The 13,501-nt window shown below is 57.0% G+C and overlaps 1 protein-coding gene across 5 annotated transcripts in view; it reads right to left on the reverse strand.

Moving 5' to 3' along the window:
• The window catches only part of CPSF1 (cleavage and polyadenylation specific factor 1), a 14,397-nt gene extending 4,918 nt beyond the window's left edge, over positions 1-9,479 (reverse strand). For 2 of the 5 annotated variants that reach the window (XM_086337947.1, XM_086337945.1), the window contains exons 1-18: positions 9,418-9,479; positions 9,182-9,340; positions 3,096-3,123; positions 2,864-3,006; positions 2,704-2,784; positions 2,471-2,622; positions 2,244-2,390; positions 1,989-2,128; positions 1,796-1,906; positions 1,630-1,723; positions 1,454-1,541; positions 1,258-1,380; positions 1,128-1,179; positions 763-857; positions 619-693; positions 449-529; positions 289-378; positions 9-119 (exon numbers count right to left, since the gene is read on the reverse strand). In XM_086337947.1, coding sequence (XP_086194073.1) covers positions 9-119; positions 289-378; positions 449-529; positions 619-693; positions 763-857; positions 1,128-1,179; positions 1,258-1,380; positions 1,454-1,541; positions 1,630-1,723; positions 1,796-1,906; positions 1,989-2,128; positions 2,244-2,390; positions 2,471-2,622; positions 2,704-2,784; positions 2,864-3,006; positions 3,096-3,123; positions 9,182-9,325 — 1,755 coding nt within the window. In that variant the 5' untranslated portion in view covers positions 9,326-9,340; positions 9,418-9,479. Of the gene's footprint in view, positions 1-8; positions 120-288; positions 379-448; positions 530-618; positions 694-762; positions 858-1,127; positions 1,180-1,257; positions 1,381-1,453; positions 1,542-1,629; positions 1,724-1,795; positions 1,907-1,988; positions 2,129-2,243; positions 2,391-2,470; positions 2,623-2,703; positions 2,785-2,863; positions 3,031-3,095; positions 3,124-9,181; positions 9,341-9,417 lie in introns of all 5 variants that reach the window. The other 3 variants (XM_086337944.1, XM_086337943.1, XM_086337948.1) reach the window with 2 other exon arrangements.
• Positions 9,480-13,501: the final 4,022 nt, after the last annotated feature.

The following is a 13,501-nucleotide window of genomic DNA, read 5'->3' on the forward strand; positions in this document are numbered from 1 at the left end:
TGCCTCACCATGGTAGAGTCTTCCCGGCTAAGAATGAGGAACCCGTGTCTCCGCCCGTCATCCTCGGCCTCAGGAGCACCAGGCTCTGGCTCCGTGCCCTCCCCTTTGAGGGTCTCCTCCTGTGAAGGCAGAAGAGGGCAGGGATTCCCAGCCCAGGCCACGCCACCTGAGCAGCAAGCCTGAGCGGCACAGAGCCGGGTCCCGGGCCCCGTGGCCCCTGGGCACCCGCCACAGGCCAGGCGCAGGCCAGGATCGCTGGCTGGGTGTCGCCAACCTGGGCGCACTCACCTGCTCCTTACGCACGGGGGCAATGACGGTCCACATGTCATAGCAGCCAGGGAGCTCAAAAGTGGTCACCACCTGGGGCCGGATGCTCTTCTGGAAGGACAGGCGGGGGTCAGCAGGTCACCCAGGCCCCACCAGGAGGCGCCCCCTCGCTGCCCCTCACCTGCAGCACCGACAGGGCCCCGTTCTTGCCATAGCCGGAGCACACCACGATCTCCAGGTCTGGCTCCGGACTGTTCTGAAACTGCACGGGGCAGGGGCAGGGGTGAGGGCCGGACCTCTGCTGTGCAGCCTGCCCCGCCCCGCCCTGTGCCCCCCTCCCCCAGTGGGCACCTCTTCAGAGAGGAAGGCAGGCTCGCCCATGGCGGCGTTGGCACAGGGTCCAATGTTGAGGATGCTGTCACACACCTGTGGGCACGGCAGTGGTCAGGAGGCAGGCTGGCCAGGACCAGGCAACCACTCTGAGCCCCACCTCACCTCAAAGGAGTACGTGGCCAGCTGTGTGCCTGACTGCGCCTCGCTGCCATACACTTCAATCTCGTCCACCTCGTCCTGCGGCACTGACTTGCTCCCTGGAGCATGACGAGAGCCCACCTGAGCCCACCTGCTGGCCCGCACCTGACCAGCCTGACACTCAGCCCTCCCGCACCCAACCAGCCCCTCACCCAATGCTCAGCCCGCACCCGACCAGCCCCGCACCCGACCAGCCCTGCACCCAACCAGCCCGCACCTGACCAGCCTGACGCTCAGCCCTCCCTCACCCGACCAGCCTCTCACCCGAACAGCCCCTCACCTGACGCTCAGCCCACACCCAACCAGCCCCGCACCCGACCAGCCCGCACCTGACCAGCCCGTGGTGGCGTCCACACGCTTCTTCTTGGAGGGTGGCTCTTCCTGTGAGGTGGGAGGAGTAGGGACTGAGTACCTCGGAGGGCGCCTGTAGGGGCTGCATCCCCACGGGCCTGAGCTTACCTTGTCGGCAGCCTCGCGGGCGGTGCTGGCCGGGGGCTCCTGCAGCTTCTCCGTGTACTTGAGGAGCAGCGAGTTGCCGAGACGAGAGCCGAGGAACAGATACCCAGGCTCCATGGTGACCATCTGGGGGCGGGATGGGTGAGGGTGCGGCCTGCCCAACCTGGGGCCCGGGGCCGCCCTCCGAGACCCCACTCACGCTGGTGGTGAGGACACTGGCAGCAGCCTTGTCGAAGTGGAAGGCCCGGACGCTGCGCATGCCATCCGTGATGAGCGTCAGCACGTAGCTGCGGGGGCGGGGGTGGGAGGACACTCAGCTGGGGCTGGGGGACCACTCCCCTGCCAGGGAGGACGGGCCCCAGAGCGGGGACTCACATCTCACCGCCCTTGAGGGAGATGACCATCTTGTCATAGGAGATGAAGGCCGCCTGAGCACAGTCCAGGGTGATCCGCACACCTTCCTGGGTGCCTGTGGGCAGGGGTGGTCAGCCAGGCCCAGCAGCAGCCCCCGCCACCCCGGGCCCTGCTCCCCAGCACTCACGCAGGGGGAAGGCAGTGGTGCCGGTGGTAAGGCTGTTGAGAGCCACGCCGTAGGGAGGGACGCTCTGATTCAGGTACAGCAGCGAGTTGACCGCGAAGATCACCACTCCACCTGGAACAGACACGCTGGTGGCAGGGCCCAGCACGCTCCACACACACCCCACCCCCGCCGCCCCAGCCCAGGCCCCTGTCACCTATGGGCTTGGGCACCGCCAGGGCCTGGGTACAGTCGAAGGGCAGGCTGGTGAGGGACCAGATGACGGGGTGCACCTTCTGCGTTATGTTCAGGGAGATGGCCACGATAGAGCATGTGTCCTGCCGCACAGCCACCCGCCTGGGGGCCAAAAGGAGTCAGCGTGGGGCCGGCATAGCAGGCCCGCTCCCCCGGAGACCAACCAGGTTCCTCCCCCGCAGCAAGCCCTGTGCACAACCAGGCCACAGGCCCTCACCCAGGCCACGTCTGGTTGGGCTCAAACAGGATGAGCAGGGTGGGCTCGTAGTAGCCATGCAGGAACTGCAGGTCGACGATGTTGAGAAGCTTCTCATCCAGGGCCCGCACGTCGATGATGTAGCTAGGCAGGAAGCTGGACCTCTGCCTAGGGGCAGCAGGCGTCAGTGGGGGCAGTGTGGCGCACACCTGGACTCCGTGGGGCCCCCACCCCGCCCCCACACTCACCCCTCTCCCACGAGCCCCTCGTGCTCCTCGGCCAGGCTCTCCCTGCGGAAGGGCAGGACCACCAGCCGCGTGCCGTAGATGAGCATGGCCGCGCAGCGCCCGTCGGGGTCCACACGCACCCGTGGCGTGTGTACGTTCTGCACGAAGCCGTCCTGCAGGAGAGGGGCGTCAGGCAGGAGCACCCCCCAGAGACTGGGCTGGGGCTGGGCTGGGGGTGGGGAGTCGAGCCCTACCCGCAGCTCAGGCTCCTCGAAGTAGTGCAGAGACAAGGTCTTGAGGTCGTGGGTGCCTGGGTCGTACTCCACCACCGACAGCTGGGGGCGGCAGGTCAGAATGGGGCCCGCCCCCCACAGCCCCCAGATCCCACCCCTGCCCACCCCACCCCCGCCCCACCTTGGCATCCTTGAAGCTCAGGAGCAGGGCATCCCGCTTGGCGCCGGCCAGCTGCACGCTGGCCATGGACATGACGTTGCCAAAAAAGGAGAAGGAAGCCACCAGCTCCAGCTTTTCCCGGTGCTCTCGGTGGGCCTTCCCATCTGCGGAGAGTAAGTGAACAGGGCCTGGGGCCCACGTCCAGCCCCCGCTCCCGGGTTCACGGCTGGGCAGCCACCCTGAGCTCACTCACCTGTGCTCCTGTCATTTTTGGTCGGCGCCTGGAGGAGGGAGGAAGAAGGAAAAAACTGTGAGGGGCCCACCTTACCCACAACCGGCCCTGTGGCCAAGAGCCCTCAATGGGGAGCGGGCGACCAGCCCGCAGGAAGCACCCCCAGCTCCCCCAACGCTGGGGCTCTCAGGGTCGAAGGCTGGACAGCACTGTATGTGCCCCCCAAAACCACTCAGACTCACCCTGGGCCAGCCAGCGATGACACGTGCTTGTTAGGAAGAAGGAACCCCAGCTCTGCTGAGCCCAACTGGTTGTGACAGTGACCCTACCGGGGCCGTGGCCTCACCCCATCTGCATCCTCCAGGTAGGCCCAGGGCCCAGGACTCTGGTGAGGGGAGGTGGCCACACCAACCCTGAGCTGCATCCCGGGAACGCCCCTCACTACAGCCCACTGCACCCAAGCAGGGAGAAAAACCATCTACTGTTTTCAGTGACTATGTCAAGCACTTGATAACAGACGAGACCCATTCATGACAGAAACCCCTTGCTGACCCAGAACACAACTTCCTTAATCCAGAAAAAGTCATCCCCGGCGGGTCTCTAGCAGGGACACACTTGCACTGAACACGACAGTCGCCCTCAGCGATGGGTCCAGCCCAGGGCACCGCCCCCTTGGCCAGACACAGGGTCAAGATGAAGACTGACTGCCACTCTGGGCAGTAACAAGACACAGAGGAAAAACATAACAAATTTTAAGACACACATGGACGTAATTAAATAATCTAACACACCACTGGCAATTTAGAAGGCAGAGGCAGGATAAGGACAGAACCTCTAACTGAAGACATAACCGAAATATCCTGATGAGAAGCATCAGCCTACAGACTCAAGGTCAGTAAGTCCCAAAGCAGGACAAACACAAACAAACTACAGCCAAGCACATCGCAGTTGAAAGACAGAAAATCAAAGACAAAGACAAGTATCATAAAAGCAGTCAGAGAAGAACAGAAATGCCACCTTCATTAAAACTGACTATAGGAGCCAGAGACGGTCTTTAAAGTGATGAAAGAAGAAAACAGTCAACTTAGAATTGTAAACCCAATGAAAATATCCCTCAAAAAGGAAGTTGAAATAAAAACGTTTTCAGACAAACAAAAGTGGACCAAGATCAACATCAGAAACACTCTTCAACAATTACCAAAGGAAGGTCTTCAGGCTGAAGACCCCAGATGACAAAAAAAGACTACAGCCTCCTGCACAGAGTATGAACTGCTGAACGTGTGATAATAAATGAAGGAAGGACTCAGGGGAGGGAGGCAGGCGCACCTGGAGGTGGGGAGAGGGTGAGTGAGGTGCGCCCCAGCCGCCCCGCCACCCCACAGATGCCAAGCGCAGAGGAAGGTCTGAGCACGAGATGGCACCTTCCACCTCAAGTCCGTGTCATAGTGGGGAGGCTACCACCCACCTCTCCAAGCCACTGACACCAGTGCCCAGGACCACACCAAGGATCTGACCAGGCCTGGACTCTCACAGGCCTGTGGTCCCAGCAGGGACTGTGGTGTTGCCTGGATGCACAGGTGTACTGACCTCTGGGAAAAGCCAAGGGGATCCTCCAGGCCCAGGGAAAAAGCCAGAGATACAGCAACACGTTCAGGACTGTAGACGAGGGTATGCAGGAAATTCTGGTGCTTATGCAGCTTTTCTGAGAGTCTGAATTTATGTAAAATCAAAATGCTAACAACAGTATAATGTTCTGCAGGAGCAAGCCTGTGACAACAGAATGCAGCGAGCAGGGAAAGAGGGTGAAGGGTTTCAAGGATTCTAGGCTGTCTGGGCAGGCTCCCTCGAGCCAGAGACTGCTGTGACCTCAAATGTAAGACAAAATGCACAACCCGAAGTCAACAGAAAAGATGAAATGAGGGACTCCCCTGGTGGCCCAGTAAGTAGCTAAGACCCCATGCTTCCAATGCCAGAGGGCCAGATTTGATCCTGGTCCCACATGCCACAACTAAGACCCAGCATCGCCAAATAAATAAAACTAAAAACAAGTGAATAAATAAAATATTTCTTGAAGAGATAAAATGAAACAAAATAGCTGATCAATCCAAAACAATAAATAAAAGAATAGTAAGATGCAAGATGGTGATTCAAACCCAACTACACGAGAAATTACTTCAAATAACTAGACCAGATCAGATCCATTCGTGACAGAATAAATAAATAAACCAAACATTCAGGCCAGAAGACAATAAAAATCGTCAGAATAATAAACAACATCCAACTATTTGCTATTGGTTCACTGAAAACATAACAACACAGATTTTAAAAAGATGCTCTACGCAAGGACTTAAGAAAACAAACAAACGAAAAACGCGTAGCCAAGTTACTACTAGACAAAGTAGATCTTAAGGCAAAAAGTATTAAAGGGGGACGTTTCCCGACAAAAAGCTCAGTTCAAAAGTAACTCTTTTTCGGCCTCACAAGCATGTGGAGATGGTTCCCCAACCAGGGGTGGAACCTGCACTCCCTGCAGTGGAACCACCATGAAGTCCCCCAAAGTGACTTGTAATTTGTCTTTCTGTACCTAATAATTCAGCTTACACACTTACACACACACACGATTCCTGACAACCCTATAGGTCAAGTGCTCCATCTTGTTCATTTCTAAAATTATACGTTCTTGATTTTTGGCTCCTCCATGTAAATCTGAGAATCACGATAGATTAAACTGTTGAGAAACTTTACTGCAACTTTGAGAAAAAGGACATTTAATTAATTAAAAGGACAAAATTAATTAATTAATTTTGGATTAATTTGTGCGGGGCAGGGCGGGGGGGGTGACATCTCTACAGTATTGAGACTTCCCGTCCATGATACCTTTTCTGTTTACTTGGGACTGTCATTAATTTTAGGAAGTGCCCTACATTTCCTACATGTCTTTTCCTCTCAAAGGTCACAGCTGCCCCAGCCAGCACTCACCCGCTTCCCACACACAGCTACCCTGCCCCGGCCGCTGTCCGCGGTCTGCCAGCCCAGGACCCGAGCCAGGCACACACCCAACGCCAGGCCCACCACCTGCTCGGGACCCTCTCCCTTCCCTGCCGCCACCCTGAAGACCTTGCCCATGAACCTGGCTCCCTGGCGGAGACTGCACATGGCCCCGTGGGGCTCACCATCGTCTCTTCATCCCAGTTGGGGGCTGCTCTGAAGGACAGGAGCCTCAAAAGGGAGGCAGTGCCCTGTGAGTGGTCTGGCCCTGGCCTCGTCTCACCACCCAGGAAGCTCAGCCACCGCGAGGCCACCGGTCAGACACCAGGCTAGCCCCGTGGAGAGAGAGGAGACAGGCCCTTCCCGTCACGCAGACCGGGCCCAGGCCGGGCGTCCGTCCGCATGGTCCCTGTGGTGCTGTCCTGGCTCCCGGCTGCCCTCAGGACTGTGCCACCCTGGTGACAGTGTGTCTGGGGCTCCAGGCAGGCTGTCCTGCAGCAGTGACTAGGCTGGTCCCCGACGGGCTCAGCCACTGAGGGCTCTGCCCAGGCGCCACACTCCCTCCTGCCACTACACTCTGTGCTCTGTCCAGGAGCTGGAGGCTGCCCTACGCTGAAAGGCTGTGGAGCAAACACCTGACTCAGGCCTGGCAGCCACATCCGGTCTGCTGAGGGCCTCCTGTGGGATTCTTCACAGCTCTTGAAAGGTGTGCAGAGCCTCTGAGGGTCTCGGTGGGCTCCATGCGGGGGCTGCCCAGTGCTCCTTCCCTTCAGGGCACTAATGCGCCCTCACTCACCTCACAAAACCCTGCTTTTCCTACCAGTTCCTGTTCCATTCCTTCCCTTCCCTTTGCACAGATCTCCCCCATGGAGTTGTCTCTGTCCACTGGTGCTAACTCTCCTGCTCTGGGCTCCTGGCCTCACCAGCCCACATCCTGCCTGACGCCAGGCTTCCTCGTCGGGGTCGCCAAGCGCGTCTAGATCTCAGGACCCATCTGAGGCTCAGAAACACAGGGCCCAGCATCCAGATTAGGCCATGAAAGGCTCCACGGCTTCCAGCGTGGCAGGTCTCTCAGCCCTTGTCCTGGGGGAGGCGGTGATGCAAGGCCGGACGCTTTCTGCAGTAGCTGCATGCGTGCATCGAGAGATGGTAGAAACCATACCCCAGTGGGGCCTGCAGATGGCAGAGCTCCTGGCTTCCTGACGACAGACGCTGAGGCGCCGGCGGCTGCTTCAAGCTGCTAACAGCAACACATACTCCAACAATGTCCAAAGTGCACTCTTGCCCCTATGCCCCTCACCCCGCAACCATCTCCCCTGCAGGTGCCAGCAACTTCACTTGCAGGGTTAGTCTGGCCCCAAACCCAACTCTGGCAAAGCCTCTGCACAGCCCACAGCTCCGCTCCCTTGCGCGCCTCACATCCTGTCTATCCTGCCTCCTTGCCCCACCAATGACCACCCAGCCCAGTCGCCTTCTACTTGTCGCAGCCACGGTGACCCCAGGACACAAGGGTCAGATCAGCTCACTCCTCTGCCCAAACCTTAACTCACCATTGGCCTCAGGTCAACACTCAGCTCCCAAGACTGCCCTCAAGGCTACCCTGCTGATGCCCTGATCCAGCCTTGCAAGCCCTGTGACCAGCCACTCTTCCCTCCCTACTGCCCTGGCACCTTCACTCCGCCTCAAAGCTCTTCTCCCCCCCACACCTACAAGGCTCCCCCCATCAGCTCCTCCTCACCCACTCAAATCTCACCTTTCCAAGGAGGTGAGCTTTAGACCTCGCCTGGCTCCCCACTCCCCATCCCATCCTGGTGGTATGCATGGGCACTCTGGCCTTCAGCAAGTGCTGCACTGGCAGCGTGTGGCCCCCTACCCCCAGAACCACAGCCATGAGGGCAGCTCATCAACCCCTCTCAAGATGCCCACACAAAACAGGCTCTTAACAGATGACCCCTAGAAAGAGAAGTGAGTGATCGCTAAGAAGGGGCTGCGAACCCAAGTGCAAAACATATACAGATGTAAAAACATTCAATTTGTCCCTCAAAGTTGACTGAAAGCCAGTGTCAGATATAGTATATACAGCAAAGATGCTCTCATTCAATGTAGAGCCGTATGTATTTATTAGCAAAATTTCATTTTCAGTTTTGATTGAAATGTCGACAAAAGCCAAATACTGATCTCAAAACTGCTGTATCACAAAAGCTTAAACTAATATTATTTACTGACACAAACAGTCACTAACCTCTCACACATTCTTCTGTATTTTGCTTGCTTCATCACGTGTGGATTAGTACAGCTGTACACACATTTAACATAAAACAAACACTAGTGTCCTGAAGTAAGTGCCCGGGGAAGGCGGCCTCCTCCCTGCTGCCCCAGCCCTTACTCAGAACCCTGCCCTGCGGAGGACAACCCTTCCTGCCCCACTTCCACTCTGCACCCCAGTCCAACCCTGCCTGCCCTCAGATGCTTCTGGCCCGCACGCTGTCCTTGCATCCACGTGGAACCCACCTCTCCCTATCCTTGCATCTGGCTCTTACTCCCCTTCCAAGAACACATGCGAAGATGCCTCTTGAAGAAGCCACCCCTCACCACCAAAACCCTCACACCTCTGGCAATCAGAGCACCCCCGGTGTTTCCCCCACCGAGGGATTCATCACACCTCACTGACCTCCAACCCACAACCTGCCCCCACCCTACACCCAGCCTTGTTCCCTTTGCCAGGAATGTTCTTTCCCCAACGAATTCCTACTCTGTCTAAAGGAGGTTCCTCTGATCCCTCAGCCCTCATCTATTTCCTTCGCTGTTTCTGCAGGGTGTCCACAGGTGTGTGTTCTCACGCGTGTATTTAGTCAGTAGGTGTCCTCCTGCTCCAAGTGTGTGCAGATTCTGTTCTCTACCGTATCGCTAAAACCGAGCACACGGTACATATTCATGCGATTTGTTGAGAAATAGAGCAAATGAGATGCCCAGGGTAGGCCGCCGAGCCCAACAGAGCTTCAGGAGGTCGAGGAACATGGTTCCCGGACACGACCAAGCGCGGCGCTGTCGGCCCGATCGGCCTCGGGCCGGGGCACCCCCTCGCCGCGGGGCGCAGCGGCCCCAGCGGGCCTGCCTACCTCGGAGTCCCGGTTGAGGCGGTACACGTAGAGCTGCGAGGTCCCGGCTACCACGAGGTTGCGCTCGCTGTTGTTAAAGAAATTGCAGTACATGGAGAACTCGAGGCCGGTGGGCGGATGCGCCTGCTTGTACACAGCGTACATGGCGCCGCACTCGGGCTGCACAGGAAGGGGACAGGGTGAGCAGGAACGCCCGCGCGCGACCCCGGGCCCGCCCGCGCCCACCCGCCGCCCACCTTGCAGTTGGAGCCAGCTGATGGGGAACCTGTACGGCGCCGAACACGGCCCGCCCGGACGCGGAAGCCGCGCGCCACGGTTCCGGGTCCTGGGCCTGCGCAGCGCCACAGAGGCGCGGCGGCCGCGGGGGACGCAGCGGCCCCTGGCGGCCGGGGGCAGCCTCGCGGCTCCGCTCCCGGGTTCCACATACAGCGCCCCGAAAACCCAGCTCGCGGGAGATCCAGGGTCTCACTGCGGAGAATGCAGAGCCGGCTGGAAGCCGGACGGTGGCTGGGCGGCTCAGGGCTGGCTGGTCAGGACCTGCTTGCCCCCCGGATCCCAGAATGGGGTCACTGCAGAGGGTCTCTCCCGCAAGAAGAGGCGAGGTCTCAAGCACCCTGCTGGATGCTGGCAGCAGTGTGGAGGCCGGGGGAGCAGAGACCCCCGGGCCAAACACGCGCCGAATTAGGCCCCGGCGGCTGCCGGAAGCCTGGCGGAGCCCGACTAGCACAGGGGTCTGGAGAGCTTCCTGGAGGCGTCTTGTCCTGTCTCTGCTCGGCGTTGCCCCCGCAGGACGACCCCCCCCCTCCGCCCCCCGCGACACCAGCACCAGAAGGCGAGCTCACGACGCGGGGCCCTGGACTGTCCCTCTACGAGCCCCTCCCCTGAGGACACCTTTTCGCCCGTCTTGCCCACTGCTCCCTCCCCAGGCCTGGTAGTTGCCCGCTTCAAGGGCCCATGAGCCAGGACCACAACGCGCAGCTAGGCAGACCTCTCTTCACTCGGCTCGGCAGGCTGCCCTGTGGCTTGCAGGATCTTATTTCCCTGCCTAAGGATCGAATAGAGAAAGCTGAGCGCGGAAGAATTGATGCTTTTCAACTGTGGTGTTGGAGAAGACTCTTGAGAGTCCCTTAGACTGCAAGATCAACCAACCTATCCTAAAGGAAATCAGTCTTGAATGTTCATCGGAAGGACTGATGCTGAAGCTGAAACTCCAATACTTGGGCCACCTGATGCGAAGAACAGGCTCATTTGAAAAGACCCTGATGCTGGGAAAGATTGAAGGCAGGAGAAGGGGACGACAGAGGATGAGATGGTTGGATGGCATCACCAACTTGAGGGACATAAGTTTGAGCAAGCTCCGGGAGTTAGTGACGGACAGGGAAGCCGGGCGTGCTGCAATCCATGGGGTTGCAGAGCCGGCACGACTGAGCGACTGAACTGAATGAAAGGATGGAATCTGTGCCTTCTGCAGTGCAGAGGGGAAGCTCGGAGCCCTAACCACTGGACTGTCAGGGAATTCCAAGAAATGGAATCTTAAGAAATAAAACAAGTAAGAAAATATAGGCAAAGCCAAGAAAATAGCAAAGTATGTGTTTGTTGCATCCAGAGCTGCCCACTTAGTCATGTGAGCATCAAGACGTGAGCTGTGAACCAAGGGGTCACTTGGGTGCCTGGGCAGGTGTGTGACCCCAAACCACACCAGTGCCTTTAAAAGTCATAACAAAATTGAACCCTGAAGAGAGGGGTGGACTGGGGCAGGGCTTACCATGGGCCTGGGAGAACACAAGCAGCCCTTCCTAGAATTACTGAGGCCTGTAAATGTGTCCATATGTCAGCAGGCTCTCCGTGGGGAGCCTGCCTCCCAGATTCACTATTGTATGTCATGCATTTACAGGTGTTTTTTTGTGTGACAGAAGTCGTGGGGGAGTGGGGAGTAGCTGCTACTCTCCCCACTCAAGCCCCTTCTCTTGTAGCAAAATAAGCCCCCCTCCACCTCAGCCCTACATGGCCCCCTGGAGGGCTGTGTCTGAAGAGACTGCTTTAAAGTAGTTTCAAGGGCCCATGAGCCAGGACCACCAAGCGCAGCTAGGCAGACCTCTCTTCACTCGACTCAGCAGGCCGCCCTGTGGGGTCAGACAGCAATGAAGAGTCATGACTTATCTTCAGTTCAGTACAGTCGCTCAGTCGTGTCTGACTCTTTGCGACCCCATGAATCGCAGCACGCCAAGCCTCCGTGTCCATCACCAACTTCCAGAGTTCACACAAACTCATGTTCCTTGAGTCGGTGATGCCATCTAGCCATCTCATCCTCTGTCGTCCCTTTCTCCTCCTGCCCCCAATCCCTCCCAGCATCAGGGTCTTTTCCAATGAGTTAACTCTTCACATAAGGTGGCCAAAGTATTGGAGTTTCAGCTTCAGCATCAGTCCTTCCAGTGAACACTCAGGACGGATCTCCTGTAGGATGGACTGGTTGGATCTTCTTGCAGTCCAAGGGACTCTCAAGAGTCTTCTCCAACACCACAGTTCAAAAGCATCAGCTCTTCGGTGCTCAGCTTTCCTCACAGTCCAACTCTCACATCCATACATGACCACAGGAAAAACCATAGCCTTGACTAGACGGACCTTTGTTCACAAAGTAATGTCTCTGCTTTTGAATATGCTGTCTAGGTTGGTCATAACTTTCCTTCGAAGGAGTACACGTCTTTTAATTTCATTCCTGCACTCACCATCTGCAGTGATTTTGGAGCCCCCAAAAATAAAGTCTGACACTGTTTTCACTGTTTCTCCATCTATTTCCCATGAAATGATGGGACCAGATGCCATGATCTTCGTTTTCTGAATGTTGAGCTTTAAGCCAACTTCTTCACTCTCCTCTTTCATCAAGAGGCTTTTTAGTTCCTCTTCACTTATCTTGCTTCCTTGTAAAAACAGCATCTGAGTTTCATCCCTGTGTCATTATCCCTCGCTTTTTGAGAAACTGGTCCTTTTGTCATTTGTCATGTTCTCCTCCCTCCAAATCTTGATCTTGGAGTAGCAGAGGTATATCCCTTGCCTCTCACCCAACATAAAAGTGGCACTGGTTTGTCTCCATATGGGCTGGGGCTCCTGCTTCTGGTCCGGTCTTGTCCTCAGAGACTTGCCTTCTTCTGGTGGAAAATTTTTAAAATATTTGTTAAAATATATGTTAAATATTTAAAATAACCTAAATTTGTGCCCAGAGATATTCAGCCAGTCATCTCTCCATTTAAAAATCAGAGATATTTTCATCCCAGTGAGAGTACATCTCCAACCAAAGGTTTCTCTGTTCTGCTTGTGCTGAACCAGGTGGGTGACTGTCTCAGAGGTTTTCTCTCTCTTTTGCCCAAACTCCACCTAATAAAGTTCTGAGAGCATGAAAAAAAAGTCATTAAAAAAAAAAAAAAAACTGGAGCCAGGGCTTCCCTGGTGGCTCAGTGGCAAAGAATCTGCCTGCCAATGCAGGAGACATGGGTTGGATCCCGGATCCAGGAAGATCCCACATGCCGCAGAGCTACTAACCCCATGCGCCACAACTATTAAGCCTGTGCTCTAGAGCCCGGGAGCCGCAAAGACTGAGCCCACGTGCTGCAACTACTGAAGCTGAAGTGCCCCAGAGCCCATACTTCTCAACAAAAGAATCCATCACAGTGAGCACACACACCTCAACTGGGGTGTGGCCCACGATCTCCGCAACTAGAGAAAGCCTGAGCAGCAGCGAAGACCCAGCACACCAAAACTAAGTAAAATCAGAAAAAACCCAAATCAACTAGCCAGAGCCACCCCGAGGACGTGCTAGAGGAGGGAGTGGGCAAAGCGGGGGCCACGGCCAGGACACGGGCCCTCCCCGTCCGAGTCAGACAGGCAGTCACAGCACTCACATCACAGGGCAACTGTGACGGCTAAACAGCTCAGTGACCACAGAACCCTCAGACTCAAGCCTGGCTCGTGGTACACGCCCTAACAATGTGCGATGTGTCTGTCTGTGGGAGAAAGGGGCCCAGGGTGGAGAGAGCCAGAGGCACTGAAGCAGCTCCGCCCTGGGAAGAGCCGCAGCAGGCGGGCAGGAAGCGGAGGAGGAGGGCCGCTGCCTGAGCCCCGGACCCACTTCTCTGGGCTTCGCTTCACACATGCATCACAGATGCGGGTCTGAGGCTGGTTTCTTGTAGGGCCCTGAGCTCAACTGTCCTGACTCCCCATCAGGCACCAGGCACTGCTGTGGGGAGAGGACCCCCCACCTGTCGACGTTTCTTGGTGGGAAACCCTCCTCTCCTGGGGAGGAGAGATGAGGCGAGCAGGCCGGGC

This window comes from Bos grunniens, chromosome 14, assembly GCF_055505025.1.
Source record: "Bos grunniens cultivar Pamir isolate PY7600 chromosome 14, Bosgru_T2T1.0, whole genome shotgun sequence".
Lineage (NCBI taxonomy): Eukaryota > Metazoa > Chordata > Mammalia > Artiodactyla > Bovidae > Bos > Bos grunniens.